Source organism: Urocampus carinirostris, chromosome 13 (genome assembly GCF_059441175.1).
Source record: "Urocampus carinirostris isolate Australia breed hairy pipefish chromosome 13, RoL_Ucar_1.0, whole genome shotgun sequence".
Taxonomy (NCBI): domain Eukaryota; kingdom Metazoa; phylum Chordata; class Actinopteri; order Syngnathiformes; family Syngnathidae; genus Urocampus; species Urocampus carinirostris.
Window position 1 is genome coordinate 27,525,166 of NC_142361.1, and position 18,203 is coordinate 27,543,368.

General features: G+C 38.3%; 1 protein-coding gene and 1 long non-coding RNA gene across 2 annotated transcripts; one reads left to right on the forward strand and one right to left on the reverse strand.

The window, feature by feature from the left end:
- Positions 1-1,329: 1,329 nt before the first annotated feature.
- vstm4a (V-set and transmembrane domain containing 4a) lies at positions 1,330-17,923 on the forward strand. Its single transcript, XM_088351080.1, has 8 exons — positions 1,330-1,483; positions 2,711-3,154; positions 11,244-11,297; positions 11,390-11,497; positions 13,778-13,811; positions 13,884-14,032; positions 15,563-15,627; positions 16,569-17,923. Exons 1-8 carry the CDS (start codon positions 1,435-1,437, stop codon positions 16,719-16,721), a joined length of 1,056 nt encoding a protein of 351 aa, XP_088207206.1. The 5' UTR covers positions 1,330-1,434; the 3' UTR covers positions 16,722-17,923.
- Positions 10,926-17,939, reverse strand: LOC148354224 (uncharacterized). Its single transcript, XR_015852418.1, has 6 exons — positions 17,708-17,939; positions 16,598-16,783; positions 15,537-15,648; positions 13,786-13,950; positions 11,387-11,471; positions 10,926-11,318 (listed from the first exon to the last, which is right to left on the reverse strand). It is a non-coding gene; the product is annotated as an uncharacterized LOC148354224 (long non-coding RNA).
- Positions 17,940-18,203: the final 264 nt, after the last annotated feature.

The window sequence follows — 18,203 nt, forward strand, 5'->3', positions numbered from 1 at the left end:
TTGCTCACAAACGGCATGTATGAGGGGTTATTTGTTTGTCACTGGACATGTAAGCATTTCGTTCGCTTTGCTCCAATCAGCGCCCAAGAAACAGAAAGTAGTTTTCTGATTGGTTGAGTGTAAAGGCGCTAGTGAAGTGACGCCCTAATTCCATGAATCACGTATTTATCCACTGAATAAACCCCTTAACAGTGACTGGTGGCACCGTACAGACATGTATTTGTTTATCAATAGTTGAAGGGTTAATAGAATAAATCCGCGATGAGGACGGCAAAGTCGAACTGCAAAATGGCAAGGAAATACTATAATCAGTATTCCCGCTAACCAAGGTAATGTTTAGAAGTTCTAAAAGGAGAGATATTTAGGGAAAACAAAATATCCCCACCAATTCCTCACTCAAATCCAGTCAAACACCTCTTATTCTGTATCTCATTTAACAGTAATACGTGTATTCTGTTTTCAATATTGTCTATCATTTGACTATTATAGTTTGTTGTTTTGACTATTAAAGTTTTTTCTGTTCTTTGATACCCACACCCTTTAGGGTGTATTTGATTTTGTAACCTAAGCAATTTATGAAAAAGAAAAGGCTTATGGAAGGCCTTTAGAAAAGTTTGGAGTCTCTAATCTGAAGGATCGCTTCCCTGCTCTTCTTGCAAGTTTAAAATGCATAGATTTCTCCGCTCCATTTTTTGGGTGTCTACTAATCTTTGAACTGATCAATCAGTTACAAAAATGTTTAAAAAACAGAATCTCAGTTGTTGCTGTGTCATTCCATATGGCTTCAGTGTCACTGTGAGTGCCAACAGAAGCGCCGGCCTCAGCAATTCAGGCCGCCCAATAAAGCAGCAGTCCTCAAGTCTGCTCAGAGCGTCTGTCATCTGCTGCCAAAGACGAGCCCGTGCCACTCTTTCCAGCAGCCAGACGGGGGAGAAATCCCACCGTGCACAAATACATCGTTACCGCACGCAAGAAAGAAAAACACGCGGGTCAACAAATTTGACAGAGCTAGACGAGTAATTGCGGATGATGGAAATGCACATTCAGCACTCGATGGTAAACGCATCTAAAAGTGACACCATAGACACGTGGCCTCGCACCAAACCGCCAGAGTGGACCAGAACAACTGGGCTTGTGGGATTTAAGGCCTTGGCCCAAGACTCTTCACACGAACTCAGGAAATGACATTTCCTACGTTTAGCAGAACACAGAAACTGCAAGAGAGAGAGAGGGAGAGAATGCGAGAGACTACTGGGAGAAGGAGTGGGAGTTCCTAAGTGGGAACAGAGCAACTAGTGTTTCACATAACAGAGAAAAGAAAAAGAAAGAGGAAGAGTTAACACGTCCGAGGGCTGCGGTGGGTCGCCCAGTCGTGCTCCGCTTGTTTAAGCGAGCTGACGTGTTGCGCGTTTATGGATTCACTGAGCAAGGACAATGTTCACCTCTGTAGTGCTGCTGGTCCTGACTAAAGCTCTGCTCACAGGTAAGTGGCTGTTGTTTATTGCAATCAGGGCAAGGGTATGTCAGAAAAACGAAAATGCATGCAGCCGTTGCAGGAAAAAACGCTAAATAAAAGCTTAAATTATAGGTTACGTTTTTTTAGAACAGAAGTAAAACAAACTCAACACACTTGAGTTGTTCACATACATGAACTGACTTCATAATAACCACCAAAAAGTAGCCTACATCCAATTTAAACAGGTAACCAATAGTTTTGGCAGATTTGTAACAATCTTGGCTGTGAGCATGCAGTCATTTGGATACATTCCCAACCAAAAAGCATCTGGTCCATGTTATTTTGTTGTCCCCATGTTTTTTAAGCCTCTTTAAGGCTCACTACTTGCATATTTTCCACCACCAACAGATTCCTTTTCCCTTTTTTTGGATCTCACATCTTGTGTCCAGACTCCGTGTCTCTAGCAGAAGTGAGCTGCCCCAGCTGGTTGCAAAGCAAAATATCACTACCTGCAGGGGATTCAAACAGCAACACATGAGGGGAGCGTTTTAGGGTAGGATGGGTTAAATTTTCCAGGTGTAACAATAAAAAAGTCGTAATTAAGTAAAATCAGTTGTGCTTTTATTTTGTAGCCAGAATTAGCCTTCATATGATTGTCCCCTCATGCAAAGGTTAAGTGGCTTGAGTAAATTGACATGAATGTCATTAGGCTATTGTCAGTAGGACAGTGTTTCAAACTGTGGGATCTGTTTTAATGTTTGCCTTTATAATTTTCCATCATGAAAGGATTTTTTTAGGAGTAGACGGGAAGATTTTAAGTCCTTCTGTCATTTTGACAGGTTGAAAATTGGGCCATAGACAGCAGTACAATTCTAAGAATCTAGGGAGGCTAATAGAGAGAGAGGATGAGAGACAAAGAACTATAACAGGTGGATAATGAAAATTTAAAAACACACAGCGATAGGATAACCGTCCCGACCCGAATATAAGGAAGACATTTTAAGTCAAACCCGAGACGAAATTTTTGTTGGATCGGAATCGAACTAAACTAGGGCTCAAGATCTTACCTCTGCAAGAAAGATGAAAAAAAAGTTTATTGGAGCGCTTCTAAAAGATTCACAAATTTGCACGCGCAACATGAACAAGCTGACTGAGGCTGCAATGAGGACACAAGCCAGGAGATGGCAGCAGCGAGTAAAAAAAAGTTTCAAATTCTGTACAACTCCTTTAAACTTAATGTCATCTGCTCTACAGAAATAAGTCATGCCCTGAACGTGACAGTGAACCCAGGACCCATGGTGATGGCAACTGAGCGGGACAACCTGACACTGTCCTGCCTGATATCTCAGCGAAAAACCAACGGCAGCAGTCTGGTCCTCCGCTGGTTCTTCTCCCCTCTGGACTTAACCTACCCCATGACACCTTTGCCTTCCCCGTCTCCCTCACCCGAGTCGTCCCAAGTCCTCATTGTCAAAATGGGCGTCAAGAGAATCAATCAGTACGGGAACTACACTCGTCGCTTCATGCAGCCCAAGTTTCGTCTTTATGAGCAGAAGGAAGGAGAGGTGTACCGACTGAAGCTTCTCAACGCGAGTGGGACAGATGGGGGATTCTACACGTGTCGAGTGCACGAGATGAGAAAGTACGGCAATATATGGAGGGCGTCGTCTGGTGGGAGCAGCACCACACAATTGACAGGTAAAGTCTGGTTAAAGCATAAGCAAGCTTTAACCTCAAAATAAATTGCATCAAATTTCACCAAATGCTGCATTTGAAAATTAACACTAGAAGTCCTGGGAATTTCTTATCCCTCTGGAATAGCCAGCCGACAGCCAAAAGGCTGTGATGTTTAAAACAACCCACTCAACAGCCGATCTTGTCACGATTGTTCAGTAAATGCGGTATGGCGGGGTTGTTCAAATGGAATGTGGTGGGTGAAGTGTTGATAGATGCACAAAGAGTTGTCAAATACTACAGAAATACTACAAATTTACCACGAGATTAATACAAACTAAATATCAAAATTAGTGCTTTAAAACAGGGACCTAACATATTATTTCGTCTTCATTCTAATAAGAAAAAATACCATAGAAATAATACAAAAATACTACTACAGTAATACTATGATACAAAAATACTATTAAAGAAATACTACAAAAAATCAACTACTGCAATCGTGAAAAATTCTAAAGAAATACTACAAAGATACTAGTATGGAAATACTTCAAAATACCTCTACAGATATACAACTACAGTAATATTAAACCAAAAATATTGCTACATAAATATCACGACAGAAATACTACAAAAATACTGCACAGAAATATTATAAGAGAAATACTACAAAAGTACAACTACATTAATACAACAAAAATATTACAGATATACAAACAAAAATTATCCCAAGGAAATACTATAAAAAACACTGTAGAAATACTACAAGTACCCAAAAACTAAAGTACAGTAATAGTATAAAAATACCAAAAAAATGAGACTGCAGAAATAGTACAAAAATATCACAAAAATACAATTAGAGTAATACTACGAAAATACGGGCTGGTTACGCCCACACCAAGCATTATTTTCTCCACATTGGCATGTAAAGGGTAATTACTGAGTTGTGTCGTTCACATCAGTTTGCCTCATTTGCAGATTAAGGGTGAAACTAATCCAGTCAGTTGGCCGCCCTTTGGGCATTCTATGTCGGAAAGCCAAATGGCTTGGCTGTGGTACTTCTAGAATTAAAATCTAGTCTTCACTGCTATGAAAAAAGGGCCTGAAATTTCTAATTCAATGGCTGGCAATCTATCAACATATTTGATCAAAAACACACATGTTTTGGTTGTATTTTAAGAAGCAAAATAACCTCGAGTCAGGTTTCCTCTCACATCCCACATGAACCTCAAAATGACTAAATTGTGACTTACCCTAAAGTTTCAAGTCAAGTTACTGTATATTTATTTAAAAATCCCTTAACATAAAAGTCTTAAAGGGCTGCACAGACCACCATTAATCACAAATGAGTGGGGAGGAACTATTGGAGTATTGGTGCATAACGCGCACTCATAATTTTATATTTAAAATCGGTATAACATTTTGTTTGACTTTTTCTCAGCTCAAACTAAGCATCGAAAGTGACAAACATTGTTAAATACAAGATTCAAATAATTTATTGACAACTATGGACACGATATCAACATAAAATATACAATGTATTTATTTCATGTCCTTAAAAGTCAGATTCATCATCAGATAAAACGAAGTCATTTCCCTGGTCATGCTTATTTATATCTTTCAGGACAACCTTCTGTTGTCTACCTTCTCTAACATTCGCCTTTGGTACTGTGAATAAAAATACTAACAAAGAGATCAAATCTAATGCGCGTTACACCACATCAAACGGCTGATATACTTTGGGAAATCTCGCAATACCCCCCTCCTCACTACAAAACATTTTCCCCATCCTTTTCGACCTCAAAACGGTGAATTTCTCCTAAAGGTGAGAGGTTTTAATGCCTGTTTATAAAACATTTTTCATTGCTGGATTTAAAATTCATTCTTTAAAACACGCAAAGTTGAATAATAATTTCTTATGAGTAAAATAAAAAAATAAAAATCTTGAAAGAAGCAAAATTATATGCCATTAGAAAAAGAACGGTTTATGTATCAAAACATGATTGTTGTCCTTATTTTACCACATTATCAAACAGGATAGCTCTCCCCAGCCCTTATGCAAAGGGTGACATCATTTACAACATATAATTAATAGAAGCTGAACATTCATAACAAAATAAAAAAACAAGCTTGGCTGTGTTTGCCAGCTTCCAAACACTTGATTTTCTCAATTCCATATGCAAGCTGCATATAAATCAAACTACTTAGCTGCTTCAATTAAAAGCAGTTATCAACGTCTATTCAATCGTGAGTCGATTCTGGCAAGGGAGTCAAACCAAACACCGACATCGCCAAAAATGACTGCAATGGAGAAGAGGGGGAATTCTGCAACCCTTGCATGGAAAACTTTTTCTTTCTCTGCAATAGCAGGACATCCCTGCATACTGCATACATAAAATACATATTTCAGTAAGAAGAAAACAGTGGAAAGTGAAAACAGCTCCGGTTCCCCCCGTTTCTGTGGTATTTCCCTACAAAAACAATGAGCTCACAGGGCAAAAACCGCACACAACTGTGATTGTGCGGGAGCAGAGGTAAGCTTGTTGCTGACTGCTGTGTTCAACCCAGCCCCAGACGACATGTTTCTAAAACTCCTGCAGGAGAGAGCTACCTTTCTCACCCACAACCACAACAAAGCTGGAGTCAAATGATGATGGAGCACAGAATAATCGCGGTTTAGCAAAGTGGTGACGTTGTCCGTGGATATAACGCCGGAGCTCGAAGCTGTCGCATATTTTGAGGCGTTTTTTAGCAACATCTGCCGACGCCCTGTCCTACTTTCAGGCCAGTGCCCCTCCGGAGAAGCCGCACGACCGCAGGCATCTCTGACACGCGCAGAAGCAGAAAAACAAGAGCGGACGTTAAAAGGGAAAACAAATTGAAATGCTAAATCGGGCTTGGGGAATTCCTATGTTTGCTGGGAAACAAGGGAATGCTAAACTGAGGAAGTTGATTACCGTATTTATTTGTGTATAAAAACTTTTTTTGTTAACCTAAAAAAAGAAATCAAAGTTTGGGTGCATGTTACACACACGGTCTTACAGTAGTACTGTATATCACCATAAATCTCTCGCCCAACACCTACGGTCTCTTCTTAGTGATAATACCGAAATCACTTGCATGTTTTTTTCTATAATAATCACGGTAGTTCTCGATGGCTGGTGAGGAGAGGGCTCACCCACACTGAAATGTTAGCAGGGGTCCTACAGCTGAAAGCAAGGTCAATTCAAAGCTTTTTAAGACTTCTTTATGGCCTTTTGAAATCAAATTTAAGACCAAGTCGACAAAAAAAAAAACACAATTGAAACAAACAAACCAAAAATCACCATATTAATTAGAGGCAATTTTAAACAAATATTTTTTCAATTTGTTTTTAAAATCACATTTTGGTCCATTTTAAAACTTTCCCTTTAAAAAACATAACTCTCTCCAAAGTTTTAGACATTGAAAACTATAAATAGCGAGGATGTTTACGGTACATCACGGATCCTCAGTCAAGACAGGCAGATAACTCCTAATTCCATAGAATTCTTCTGCTACATTGGTGAGCATTTTTATCATGAATCATGAAAAAAATGTTTTTTTTTCTATGTACTAACGGTATTGGTGCCTGGTATCAATGACTACTCAAGATTTGGGTATGAGTCAAAAAACTGGTATCGAACACCTCAACAACCAACTCGTGATTTTACGATACCAAGTGAAATTATCATCATCTTTTTAGTTCAAAAACATATAAAGCTTATGTGTTCACATTTTTAAGACTTTTGAAAACTGTATGTAAGACATTTTAATGCCAGTTAAGGCCTTATTTTCAGAATAATGAATTCAATGCGTTTTAAAACTTTTAAATGATCCGCGGGAACCCTGGTTGGTTAAGCATATCTGTATTTTTTGCAATAACCAATAGCTAAAGGTATAAAGTTTCAATTCAGTCTTTTTCATAATTTGAATAATATATAAGTCCCTATTAGGTGGCAACCAGGACGCTGGCGCAGTGGTTAGCGCGTGTGTGGCACAGTTCTGAGGTCATGAGATCGAACCTTCCTGTGTGGAGTTTGCATGTTCTCCCCGTACTTGCGTGGGTTTCCTCCCGGCACTCCGGTTTCCTCCAACATTCCAAAAACATGCTTGTCATGTTAATTGGCTGGTCCAAATTGTCCCTAGGTGTGAGTGAGCGAGTGCATGCCTGTCTTTGTGTGCCCTGCAACTGGCTGGCAACCAGTTTAGGGTGTCCCCTGCCCATTGCCTGAAGATAGCGGGAATGGGCTCCAGTACCCCCGCGACCCTACTGAGGAAAAGCGGTGCAGATAACGAATGGATGGATAGATGGCAACCTGGGGTGCGGAGAGGAAACATGCATATGACACCTCCTTTAAGCTCAAAGTTACGATCATGCTGAAATTCACGGAAATGGAGCAGGTGGTCGAGAATTCACAGCTCCAGAGAAGAACGTTAGATAACGAAGAAATCGGAATGTTGTCCTGCAATATATAAATAAAACCAAAAAGGCACCACGAGTGTAAAAAGTCTTTGGTGTATATGATGATGAATTGGACTTTGAAAGACTTAAAAAAAAAAAAAATTAGTATTTAGACTTTACGTTGTCAATAAAAGATTTGTATCATGATTGCACGTATTCAACAAGAATGTTCACTTGCCATGTTTAGTTTAAGGCGAGAATAATGGAAACTAAATTGTACACTCATTTTTGATTAAAAATAGGCGTGTGCGTTTTACACGAGAATGTGTTACACACAAGTGCGCGTTATACACAAAAATATGTTAGGTAACTTTCTTTTATATTCTGATTTCAAAAAGAAAAGGAAAGTCAACCTGATGTCCAAATACACAAACACTGCTCGCCATATTTACAAATTTGTACGCATTAGCGGCCTATGTTAATGCATACAAATAATTAAACACAAAATCCAATTCATAAAATTAAAAAAAATAATGCTAGTTCTCTAAAAACTAGATTAAGTCCGGGTATCATAAAGGAACACTGTTATTCTTTGATACCTAAATATGGCTGTATTGGGTAGTGCAACCAAAAAAACAATTGCTAAAAAGCACAAGTGAGAATACAAACTACAGAGACTCAAAGTGACCAAAACACATAATTTTCCTTCTCATTTATTGGCGTAGCATTTTAGAGTATTTTGCGTACGATGGCAGACAATTATGTCAGCTCCTTTTAGATGAGAATCTTGTTATATAAAATAAATGCTAATTTCTAGACTTTTAAGTATTTTTAAAAATGCACAAGTATAGAAAAAAAATTGTGTGATTTACAGGAACTTATTCATAAACATAAGTCATGTTTTGGGGAGGGAAATAAATGTTATGTACTGACGGTAATGGTACCTGGTATCAATGACTACTCAAGATTTTGGTATGAGTCTAAAAACTGTTCATATCGAATACCTCAACAACCAACTCATGATTTTACCAAGTGACAATATTATTAGTACTTTTCATTAGAGATGAAGTAGTAAACATACCGAGTAGTAATGCCGATACCAGTGTTACCTTCAGTTATTTTACCCGGGACAGAGGCCGATATCATTTGCTTTCTTGGATGGGCGCCACCGGGCTGTACTTGCCCAAGAAACACCACAGGAAATGGTGCCCCAATGACCTAACCAACCAACTAACATAAAATAATAAATAATAATAAAGAAAAAAAGAAAAATAAACTTCATTTAATCATGCAACTTAAAATAAAAAAAACAATGTGATTGAAAAGAGCATCTTTAAAAATATCAGTCGTATTCTGGACAGGGAGGTGAATTTTATTTAGTAAAAGTTATGTGTTATCGGTGTCAATGACAGCTCAAAAGTTGGGTATCAGTGTTTGACTGACAAATGTGGTATTGAACATCATAAAAACCAACCCAAGAGTAACATTTTACAATAACAAAGACAATATCTTAAGTATATTAAGTATAACACGAATGAGTACAGATACTGAGTTTTGACAACGGTAGCACTGTTATTTTAGCAGGCATTTTACCCTGGACAGTTATACCCTTTGCTTTCTTGTGACGATATAATCACAACTACAAATTAAAAAAATAGATGAATACATTTCCTTTAAGTAACTTAAAAAAAAAAATTGATTGATTGTGGATTTGTGGTCGAGGGGGGGTTAATTGAAAGAAAGTTCTTTAAAGCTCAATAATGTATTTAATATAACAATGTCATAGAAAACCCTCATAGTTTTCTTTTCTTTTCAATATTTGATACAATAAGAAAAAAAAACATTTATTTTTTTATCATTGAAGTAATATTATTCAGTGTTGATTTTCAGTTTAATTTGGAAACTTTATATTTGAGATATTCCAATATATTTGTGAGTTAATAATTATACAATTGATTTTGATCAGTTTCGATATGAAATAATAATAATTTTGAATAAATTGCATAGTCAATTACCTGTGGTGTATGCCGATGGAGATTTTTCGTTTTCCAGAGTTCCGTTTAGCGGACTGGATGACGTCACACGCTAAGCCGGGAATCGGGGAGGAGGTTAGCTCCGGTAGCTACCGGTTGCTCCAGGTAGCTCCAAGTTAGCGTCCGAGATGCTAGACGTGAGCCACGTTTCCGTAAAAAACTGCACCCCCTGTGCGCTTTGATGTTTTTCACCAGCACAGCCAGTTTGTCTGTCTTATTTGGTGTAGGGTTAACATTTACCATGATTACGGACGGTACAGAAGACTTATAACGCCGCCAGCCGCTTAGCCTTAGCTCCGGCACTGCATCCACGATAGGGCCCCCTCATCACGCCGGCGCAAGAAATCTTCAGGGCAAGAAGTTGATTCCTCCGATAAACGCATTTTTGTGCGTTAAAACCCATAACGATATGATAGAAAGTAATCCAAAGTGTACGGACGGCACCGAAGACTTATAAAAAAAAAAACAAAAAAACGTAGTTTTTGTGACCCAACCGTAACACCGTAGTGGGTTCAAGAAAACCGTACTCATTACGGCAAAACCGTAGTACTTGGCAGATAAGCAAAAATACCACAAAAAAATTGCTTCGGAAATACATGAAAAAATAAAAAATAACCACGACATACTATAATACAACACTACTAGAAAAATATTAAGACAGAAATACTACTACAGATGTATCACAAAAGAAATACTGCAAAAGTACTATTACAGCATCACTACAAAAATTCTTCAACGGAAATACAAAAAATACCCCAAAAATAGTCAAAAAATACTAAAAAAATAATACTGCAGTAATATTACAAAATTACTGAAATCATGTAAAAATCACTGTAATACTACAAAAATACAACAGATACACAACAAAATACTACAGAAATACTAAGACAATCATACTATGGAAATGCTCCAAAGGACTACTGAAGAACTACTACAAAAATACTACAAAAATAAAACTACAGTAATACTACAAAAAACTACAGAACTTCAACAAAAATCGGACTCGATAAATACTGAAAAAATACAACTACAGTAATACTTGAAAACTCAACTTGAAATGATGAGCTTAAAACTAGGACCTATTATATTATTTTGCTTTAAATTCTCATTGTTTGTGGTTTCATTTTTAAACAAAAGCAAATAGTTTCCTAACGATATCAGCTCTGGGATTTTACCTAATAAAATGCCCAGGAAGTCTTCACATGACTCCCTTTCTAATTTCTGCTCCCGTGACATTTCTTGGCTGCATATTCACACATGACAAGTCAATCACAGTTGATGTATCTTATGAGTTTATGCATTTAAAAGACATATTAAAAAGTCATTAAGGGGTGCTCAGGTTAAGTCATTTATGTAGGCAGCCTGTATTCATTCTCCTCAACCTTTTGCTAAATACCCCTGGCCCGTTCACGCCACATCACTCATTGACACAAACGCACGGCAACGTCCTTATTCATGATATTGAGCGTGTGTTTTCTGTATGCACGTGCAGCACTCAGCCTGCATTCGAAGACTTTTGTGATATTCCCGGAAAACCACAGAGGCTGTCTGGCCTCCGTCGGGTCACTTTCTTTAGAAAACAGCAATTTACAAAGATGCTTAGTCTGGCCCGTTTCTCCTTCTAAAAATGTTTCTTTTCCCCTTTTCTTCTCTCCAGTGCGATTGACACTAGGGGCTCGTAGCGGTGAAGGAATATGGCGTCTGTTATCAGGTATTCCCCCGGCCCTGAGCACTGATGTTTTTTCTCAAGCATTAATGGCTCCTTTTTTTAATGTTATTGTTCCGATGCGTTTGTCTTACCAGACGTGAATGTGTGCGCCGTGCTGATCTGCTCGCTGGGTTTGCTGTCCGTCTTCCTCTTCACTCTCACGCTGGCCTTCCAGTGCTTATACAGGAAATACAGGCTTAAAGGTCAGTGAATCTACGAAGGAGGCACTGTAAGTTTTGGGCCGAAACGAAAAAAAAAAATTGATATAGATTATAAAAAAAATATTGTTTAAGCTCTCATTTTGCACTGATTTGCTAAGAAGGAATAATATAAAAAGATGCACAAATGACAAGCATATAGCAAGATGCTCATTAATCCTAGTACCAAAATATCACTATAGTTTGCACTTTGTACATCACGGCCCTAGTGCATTGCGCGTTGAAGGATATTTGGCTACTTAACTCTAACCCTACTTTGCGGATTTTTGCATATCGTAAGGGGGATCTGGTCCTTATTGAATTTAAATAACAACGGATTACTATAAAGTAGATTGGATCTGTAGTAGGTAGGGAGAAAAAGATTAAATACAGTGTCTGAAATAACGTCTGCCCGGACGCCCGGGGCGTGCATCTTTTACGTCGGGCGTAGAACTAACAACGTCTCTGCCAATGTGGCCAACAACTTTTTCAAGGAAGAAAAAAAAAAAATATTTTGTTTTTATTTATTATGTATTTATTTATTTTTTCAAATCAAACATTTCCTTTATTCAGATTTTGAAATCTTCGTTCGGTTTAGAAATTTCGGAATTTCGTTTCGTTTGGCAATTTGCATGCTCTGCAGCCAATCAGAAGCCTGCATCGAATAACTTGTGCTTCCGGACTTTCCCGAGCCTTATAAGATCGTGCATTTGCATATCATTTTCCAAAGTAGACGCACAGAGAACAGAAGAAAAATGGATAAGTGGTTAGGAATCAAGCCGAAACCTCAGCCCCAGAAGAAAGATTCGAAAGAAGCTAACAAAATTGATGACGCTACAAAACGTAAACCTACATTAAAAGCATCGTGGAAAGAGGAGTTCACGTGGCTTGTAGCAGACGACGCAACGCAAACATTTCATGAATGAAGATGAGTAAATACAGGTACATACTGATGGCAAACTGATGGAAAACAGCGATGTCATGTGCATGCAATGAATGTTCTAAGTAGATTTATAATGAACTTAATTTCAAAGTGTTGTTCTGTTATATATTCTGATTATCAATCCTTAATGCTTTGCTACAATGTTTTTTTTTTTTGAGATTTGTCGTCTTATTTCAAGTTGTGTAAAATGGGGCAGGCAACTTTATGGCTGGGCAGGCAACTTTTCAGAGTTGTCTGTCCTGGTGTCCGGTAACTTTTTGTCATGAGTTTCAGAAACTGTTAAATATGTAGTTTAGATACATTTAGTATGTAGAAAAAATGGGATAGATTTGGGAAGGTAAATCAGATAGATAAATTAAGTAAATCAGATAGATTCAGTAAGTAGATCAATTAGACCTGCACCTAAACACCACCAAGACCAGAGAGATGGTGGTGGACTTCAGGAGAACGAGAACTCACCCGGTTCCTGTAACCATCAAGGGAGAATGTGTAGAATTTGTCCAGACCTACAAATACCTGGGTGTGCAGCTGGACAACAAACTGGACTGGACTGCCAACACAGAAGCTCTATGTAGGAAAGGGCAAAGCCAACTTTACTTCCTCAGAAGGCTGGCCTCCTTCAACATCTGCAAAAAGCTCCTGAAAATATTCTATGAGACAGTAGTGGCAAGCGCCCTCTTCTATGCGGCAGCGTGTTGGGGAGGCAGCGTCAAGAAGAAGGATGCCTTTCGTCTCAATAAACTGGCTAGGAAAGCGAGCTCTGTTGTGGGCAAAGAGCTGGACAGCCTAACAACAGTAGCTGAGAGACGAGCACTGAAAAAGCTGAGGACAATCCATCGCATCCACTACACAGCATTATCTCCAGACAGAAGAGCAGTTTCAGCGACAGACTGCTGTCACTGTCTTGTACTACGGACAGACTGAAGAGATCTTTTCTTCCTCATGCCATGAGGCTCTTTAACTCCACCCGGCAGAGTAAAGGCCCACATTAAACCACACCACCTACATTGGATATTACCGAATCTTACTGCAATATGTATTCTGTGTAGCACTATTTAGTTACTCTATATAACACGCTACAGTGGGCATTTGCACGTCACACTGGGTATTTGTATATTGTATTCTTTTGGCTTTATTATTGTACTGTTCTCAGCTCAGGGATGCTGCTGGAAATGTGAATTTCCCTTCGGGGATGAATAAAGTATCTATCTATCTATCTATCTATCTATCTATCTAGATTAGCTAGAGTGAATAGGTGGATTAAATAGATTAGGTACTTCATAAGGGGCAATAATTATTTCATAGAAAGTCTTACAAACATCTGTATGATTTTTTTGTTGCAGATACATACCTTCTGGTCAAGTGTCCAGAGAGCAGGTACGGCCACATGTCTTTATGCTTAAAACGTAAAGGTGATGTCCTGAGTGTCATGCTCTGTGTCCTGTGCAGCTCCGGAGAGACTGTAACCAGCTCTAGCAGTTCTTGTAGTTCCTCTTCAAGAGCAGAGAACAAATACCTGGGGCAGAAAATACCAGGACATTTAAAAGAGGCGTTGAAACCTCCTAAAGCACCAGAGAAGCCACTACCAAGCACACCAGGTAAAAAAAAAAAAAGTCGTATTTGTTTTAATGGAAATTGTAACATAGCTTGCATTATTATGAGTCAGCTCACATTTTCTGGATCTAGAGCATCAAGTCTTTTTCAAGTGATGCTCAATTTTCAGTTTTTTTTCAGACCGTGACAATACTAAAATCTCTGAATTTAATACTGATAGCAGATACCGATATCAGTAATAAATACAATTCTCTTACCACCCTCAGGAAAATGAATGATATTTTCAAGAAATAGTTACAAATCACAACCCAGTATATTTTCGCAAAACTGCACTAAATGTTATTCCTATGCAGCGTCCATACACCTTTTTCATTACCAAATTCAAGCACTTTTTAAGCACTTTCAAAGACGTTTCTTCAGTACCCTGCCTCTTGGTCTCTTCACCTGTATGCTTGGGCAATGACGCTTCACATGACAACGCCAGACAAACTAATGCCTGAAGCCGTTAGTCACAAGAAAGGAAGAAATGCAAGGGCAAAGCCACCAGAGCAGGCGCGTCGGCATCATTTTCAAGCAGACTTAATTTATTTTTCTTCATTTAATGCATTGTCAATATCTAGTCAGACTGCCACAAAGCATGGCAACAATTTCAAGCATTTACAAGGACTTTACCCAAAATTCAAGCCCTTTATATAACCTTAAAAACACAACTTTAAAATTCAAGCATTTTCAAGAATATCTAGCATCCCTACATACTCTGAATGTAATATTCTGTAATAATATTCAGTAATATAATTCCTAGTTTTTGATTGTATAACGACCACTAAATGACAACAGATATTTGCATCGATACTTTAGAACAGGGGTCACCAACGTGCCGTACTGATAATAAAATAAAGTGTTGTCAAAGACCCTTAAGAACTCCTGAAAAAATTGAGGATCAGTTCTGAGAAGAGCTCACCAGTGATGGGCAGTTGTGATTTTCTAACTCTATAAATATGTGACTTTAACTTATGTATGTTACTCAGTGCCCTTGTAAAAGAAAGATGTTTTAGTGTTGGCGTTCTTAATTGTACTTGTTAATCTAAAACCTGGTAGAAACATAATAATGACAGTAATAACATGCGTGTTTTTTTTAAGAAATGAGCAGCAAACGGGTAGCCCCTCACGCTAATCAGTAAGAAAAAGCTTCTAGTGGATCCAAGTTTTAAAAGGATGTTGAGCCCTCTCTTAGCAGCAAGGATGCAAGGATGGCATAATTTTGGACATTTTGTATTGGTGCTCTTTGGTTAAACTATCAGGGCAGGATTTGAGCGTCCAGCCCCCTTGTGATACTAAAAAACTGAATGAGAGGGTTGCAATAACAGCACATTAAGGTATCATTATCAAGGCAATATAATTCAATTTGCAGCTTCATGAAAACAACACAGAGACAATGTGAGACCAGTAAAAACAAAGCCCCACTGGTGGAATTTAAGTAGTATAACAAAGTATTTAAAAACTGAAGCTTCAAAAGTTTTAGGAATACTTATCCTAACAATAACTTACCCTTTGGAATCAATGTTTTTTTTCAGCGTCCGTGGCATCAAAAAGACCCCAGAAGCCCAAAAGGTCAAAGGTTCCAAGGAGGTCGGCCAATGTGAGTCTTCATCATCAGCATCTGATGTCAGGAAAGACACGGAATTAATTTAATTGTTTTAAAAAGGGGAAATACACGCGAGAGGGATTTATCTCAGTGCCGTGTGATTGTCTACTCCAGTTTATTGCTCTCCCTTCATTTGGTTATGAGCGTGATAATTATATTTATCGCTATTGCTTCTCAAACACAATTATTTATTTAGGGCGCTCGGCTGGTTTTATTTCTAAAATTGAACTCGAGAAAGTTCATGTTATCAATTAAGTTGATAGGGAATGGAAAAGTAATACAATGTCTTTCAGCATTTTTGTGCTTTCGTCTTTATGCGATTAACTTCAGCCATTCTATATTGTGTTTTCAAGAATCTGTAAAAAATTAAAAGAAATAAAACAAGTACAGTAGACCCCCGGGATACGACATTAATATGCTCTGGGGTGGGAAATGCAAAGTTTAATTGACCTATAGCAGGGGGACAGAAACCTATGGTTATTAGTATGAACTCCTGGTACCCTAAAACATTAAAATAAAATAAAAATGTTTAAGTACTACTCATATGTAACATATGTGTGTAGGATTAATATAATTGTATGTATAGGACAATAAAATTTGAATAACCTTTAGTGTGACCTGAACTGGTTGCCAGCCAATCGCAGGGCACACAGGGACAGACAACTCACTCGCTCATTCACACCTAGGGACAATTTGGACCAGCCAATTCACCTGAAATGCATGTTTTTGGAAAGTGGGAGGAAACCGGAGTGCCCGGAGGAAACCCACGCAAGCAAGGGGAGAACATACAAACTACGCACAGGAAGTCTGGAGCTGGATTTGAACCCACGCAGGAGGTTCCCAAGACATGAACTGTGCCGCACATGCGCTAACCACTGCGCCGCCGTGTTGCCCGCTATATAAATTTACTTTGTTTTAATGTGACCCTTTTTTAGTCTCAAGCCCATCAAGACGACATCCTTACATACGCAGAGCTGGAGTTAGTCCGACCCACTGTCGAACCCCCGTCCAAGACCAGTCCGGACCCTGAACCCACCAGCCCGGACACGGTGTATGCTCAGATCCTCTTCCAGGAGAAACCGCTCTAGAACCAAATCTGGACCACGGATGTCCCGCTACCTCCCTGGAAAGAAAGACTTGATCGCCTTCCCTGGAGAGAAAGTGTATTTATGAACATGCAATCCGACCATTAGCATTTGTTTTTGTTGCGTGTGTCTGAGACATTTTGGAAAGTTCTTATTTTATTGTTTGCTTTGTCGGCATTTCTGGTCTGTGAGCCATATGTTTAGAAGAATGCTCTGTTTTTGCTGAGTGGAGGCTCAGGAGACAAATCTTGTCAAGGCTACTTTTTTTCCTCTACAACATTGCAACCCTCAGCTTTTTATAATTATCTATTGTTTACTGAGGAAAGATTCTTTAAAAATAAATGTCAATACATGTTGTTTAAATAACGTAGTAAAATAGTCCGATGATATAAAAGATTACATGAACAACAATCACACATCTTTTTTATTTACATTTCCTTGAACCGTTGTCTCAGTCCAAGAGAAGCATGATTTCCATTTTTGGTGAACGAAGCATTTAAACAGCCGTTAGATTCACTTCAGGTTTGGCTAATCGTGCTATCAATCCAGTCATCCATTTTCTACACCGCTTATCCTCACTAGGGTCGCAGGGGGTGCTGAAGCCCAATCGAGCCTTCATCGGGCAGTGGGTAGGGGATATAAAACCGCTAAACAACGTTTGGGGAAAATGATAGTCATTGGTTAAAACCATGTCATATCGTGAAACGACTGCTTAAGTCAAACAACAATTACACATATTTGTTGTTTATATGTGCCTCACTTTTATTTTTAATATGCGCCAACTCAATAGTAAATGCTAGTCAGATTTCCCACGGCCGTGAACGCAGCATAAAAATAGCAATTAGCTTCGCTTCATCTTTAGCTAATCATGCTATCACCCAAAAATAAAACACTATGTTTGTAACATTTGTACTCGTTTGTTGGAGTTTCTGAGATAGAACATGGATAAATACGAGTAAAAAACACACGTATAAAATAATTGTACATACCTGTACTTCTTAATCTTTGTTGTTGAAAATTCAGCCACAGCCATTCAACAACATCACCTTAGAATATACAGTCTTCTATTTGCATTATAAATCGCAGAGATTCAAGAAAAATATTTAATTCAAGCTGACCAAAACTTTGAGTCCTACGCAACAAAATTCAATTGATTATTATTGTGTTTTTGAAACATGTATAAAAATAAAAGCAGTAATGTCGAATTCCTGAGTGGATAACTCAATTGCTTTTGTCAATTGCTTTTGATCAGGCTCAGGCTACAACCAATCATGGTTCAAGTTGCATATCACATGACCAACCAACCACCCGAATAAATAAATAAATAAATAAATAAATAAATAAATAAATAAATGTAATATTGAAATATGTCACTGTCAACATTTAGTCATGATTGTATAATTTCTTCATTTATAACTTCTCAATTTATTTAGTCGTCGTTGTAAAACTTCTACTGTGTTTCAGTCAGATGTAGCCTAAAGAACC

Coding starts and splice junctions, on each gene's coding strand:
- vstm4a (XM_088351080.1), top strand. CDS start 1,435: ATGTTCACCTCTGTAGTGCTGCTGGTCCTGACTAAAGCTCTGCTCACA. Junction 3,155..11,243: donor CAGCACCACACAATTGACAG/GTAAAGTCTGGT, acceptor TCTTCTCTCCAG/TGCGATTGACACTAGGGGCT. Junction 13,812..13,883: donor GTCAAGTGTCCAGAGAGCAG/GTACGGCCACAT, acceptor TGTCCTGTGCAG/CTCCGGAGAGACTGTAACCA.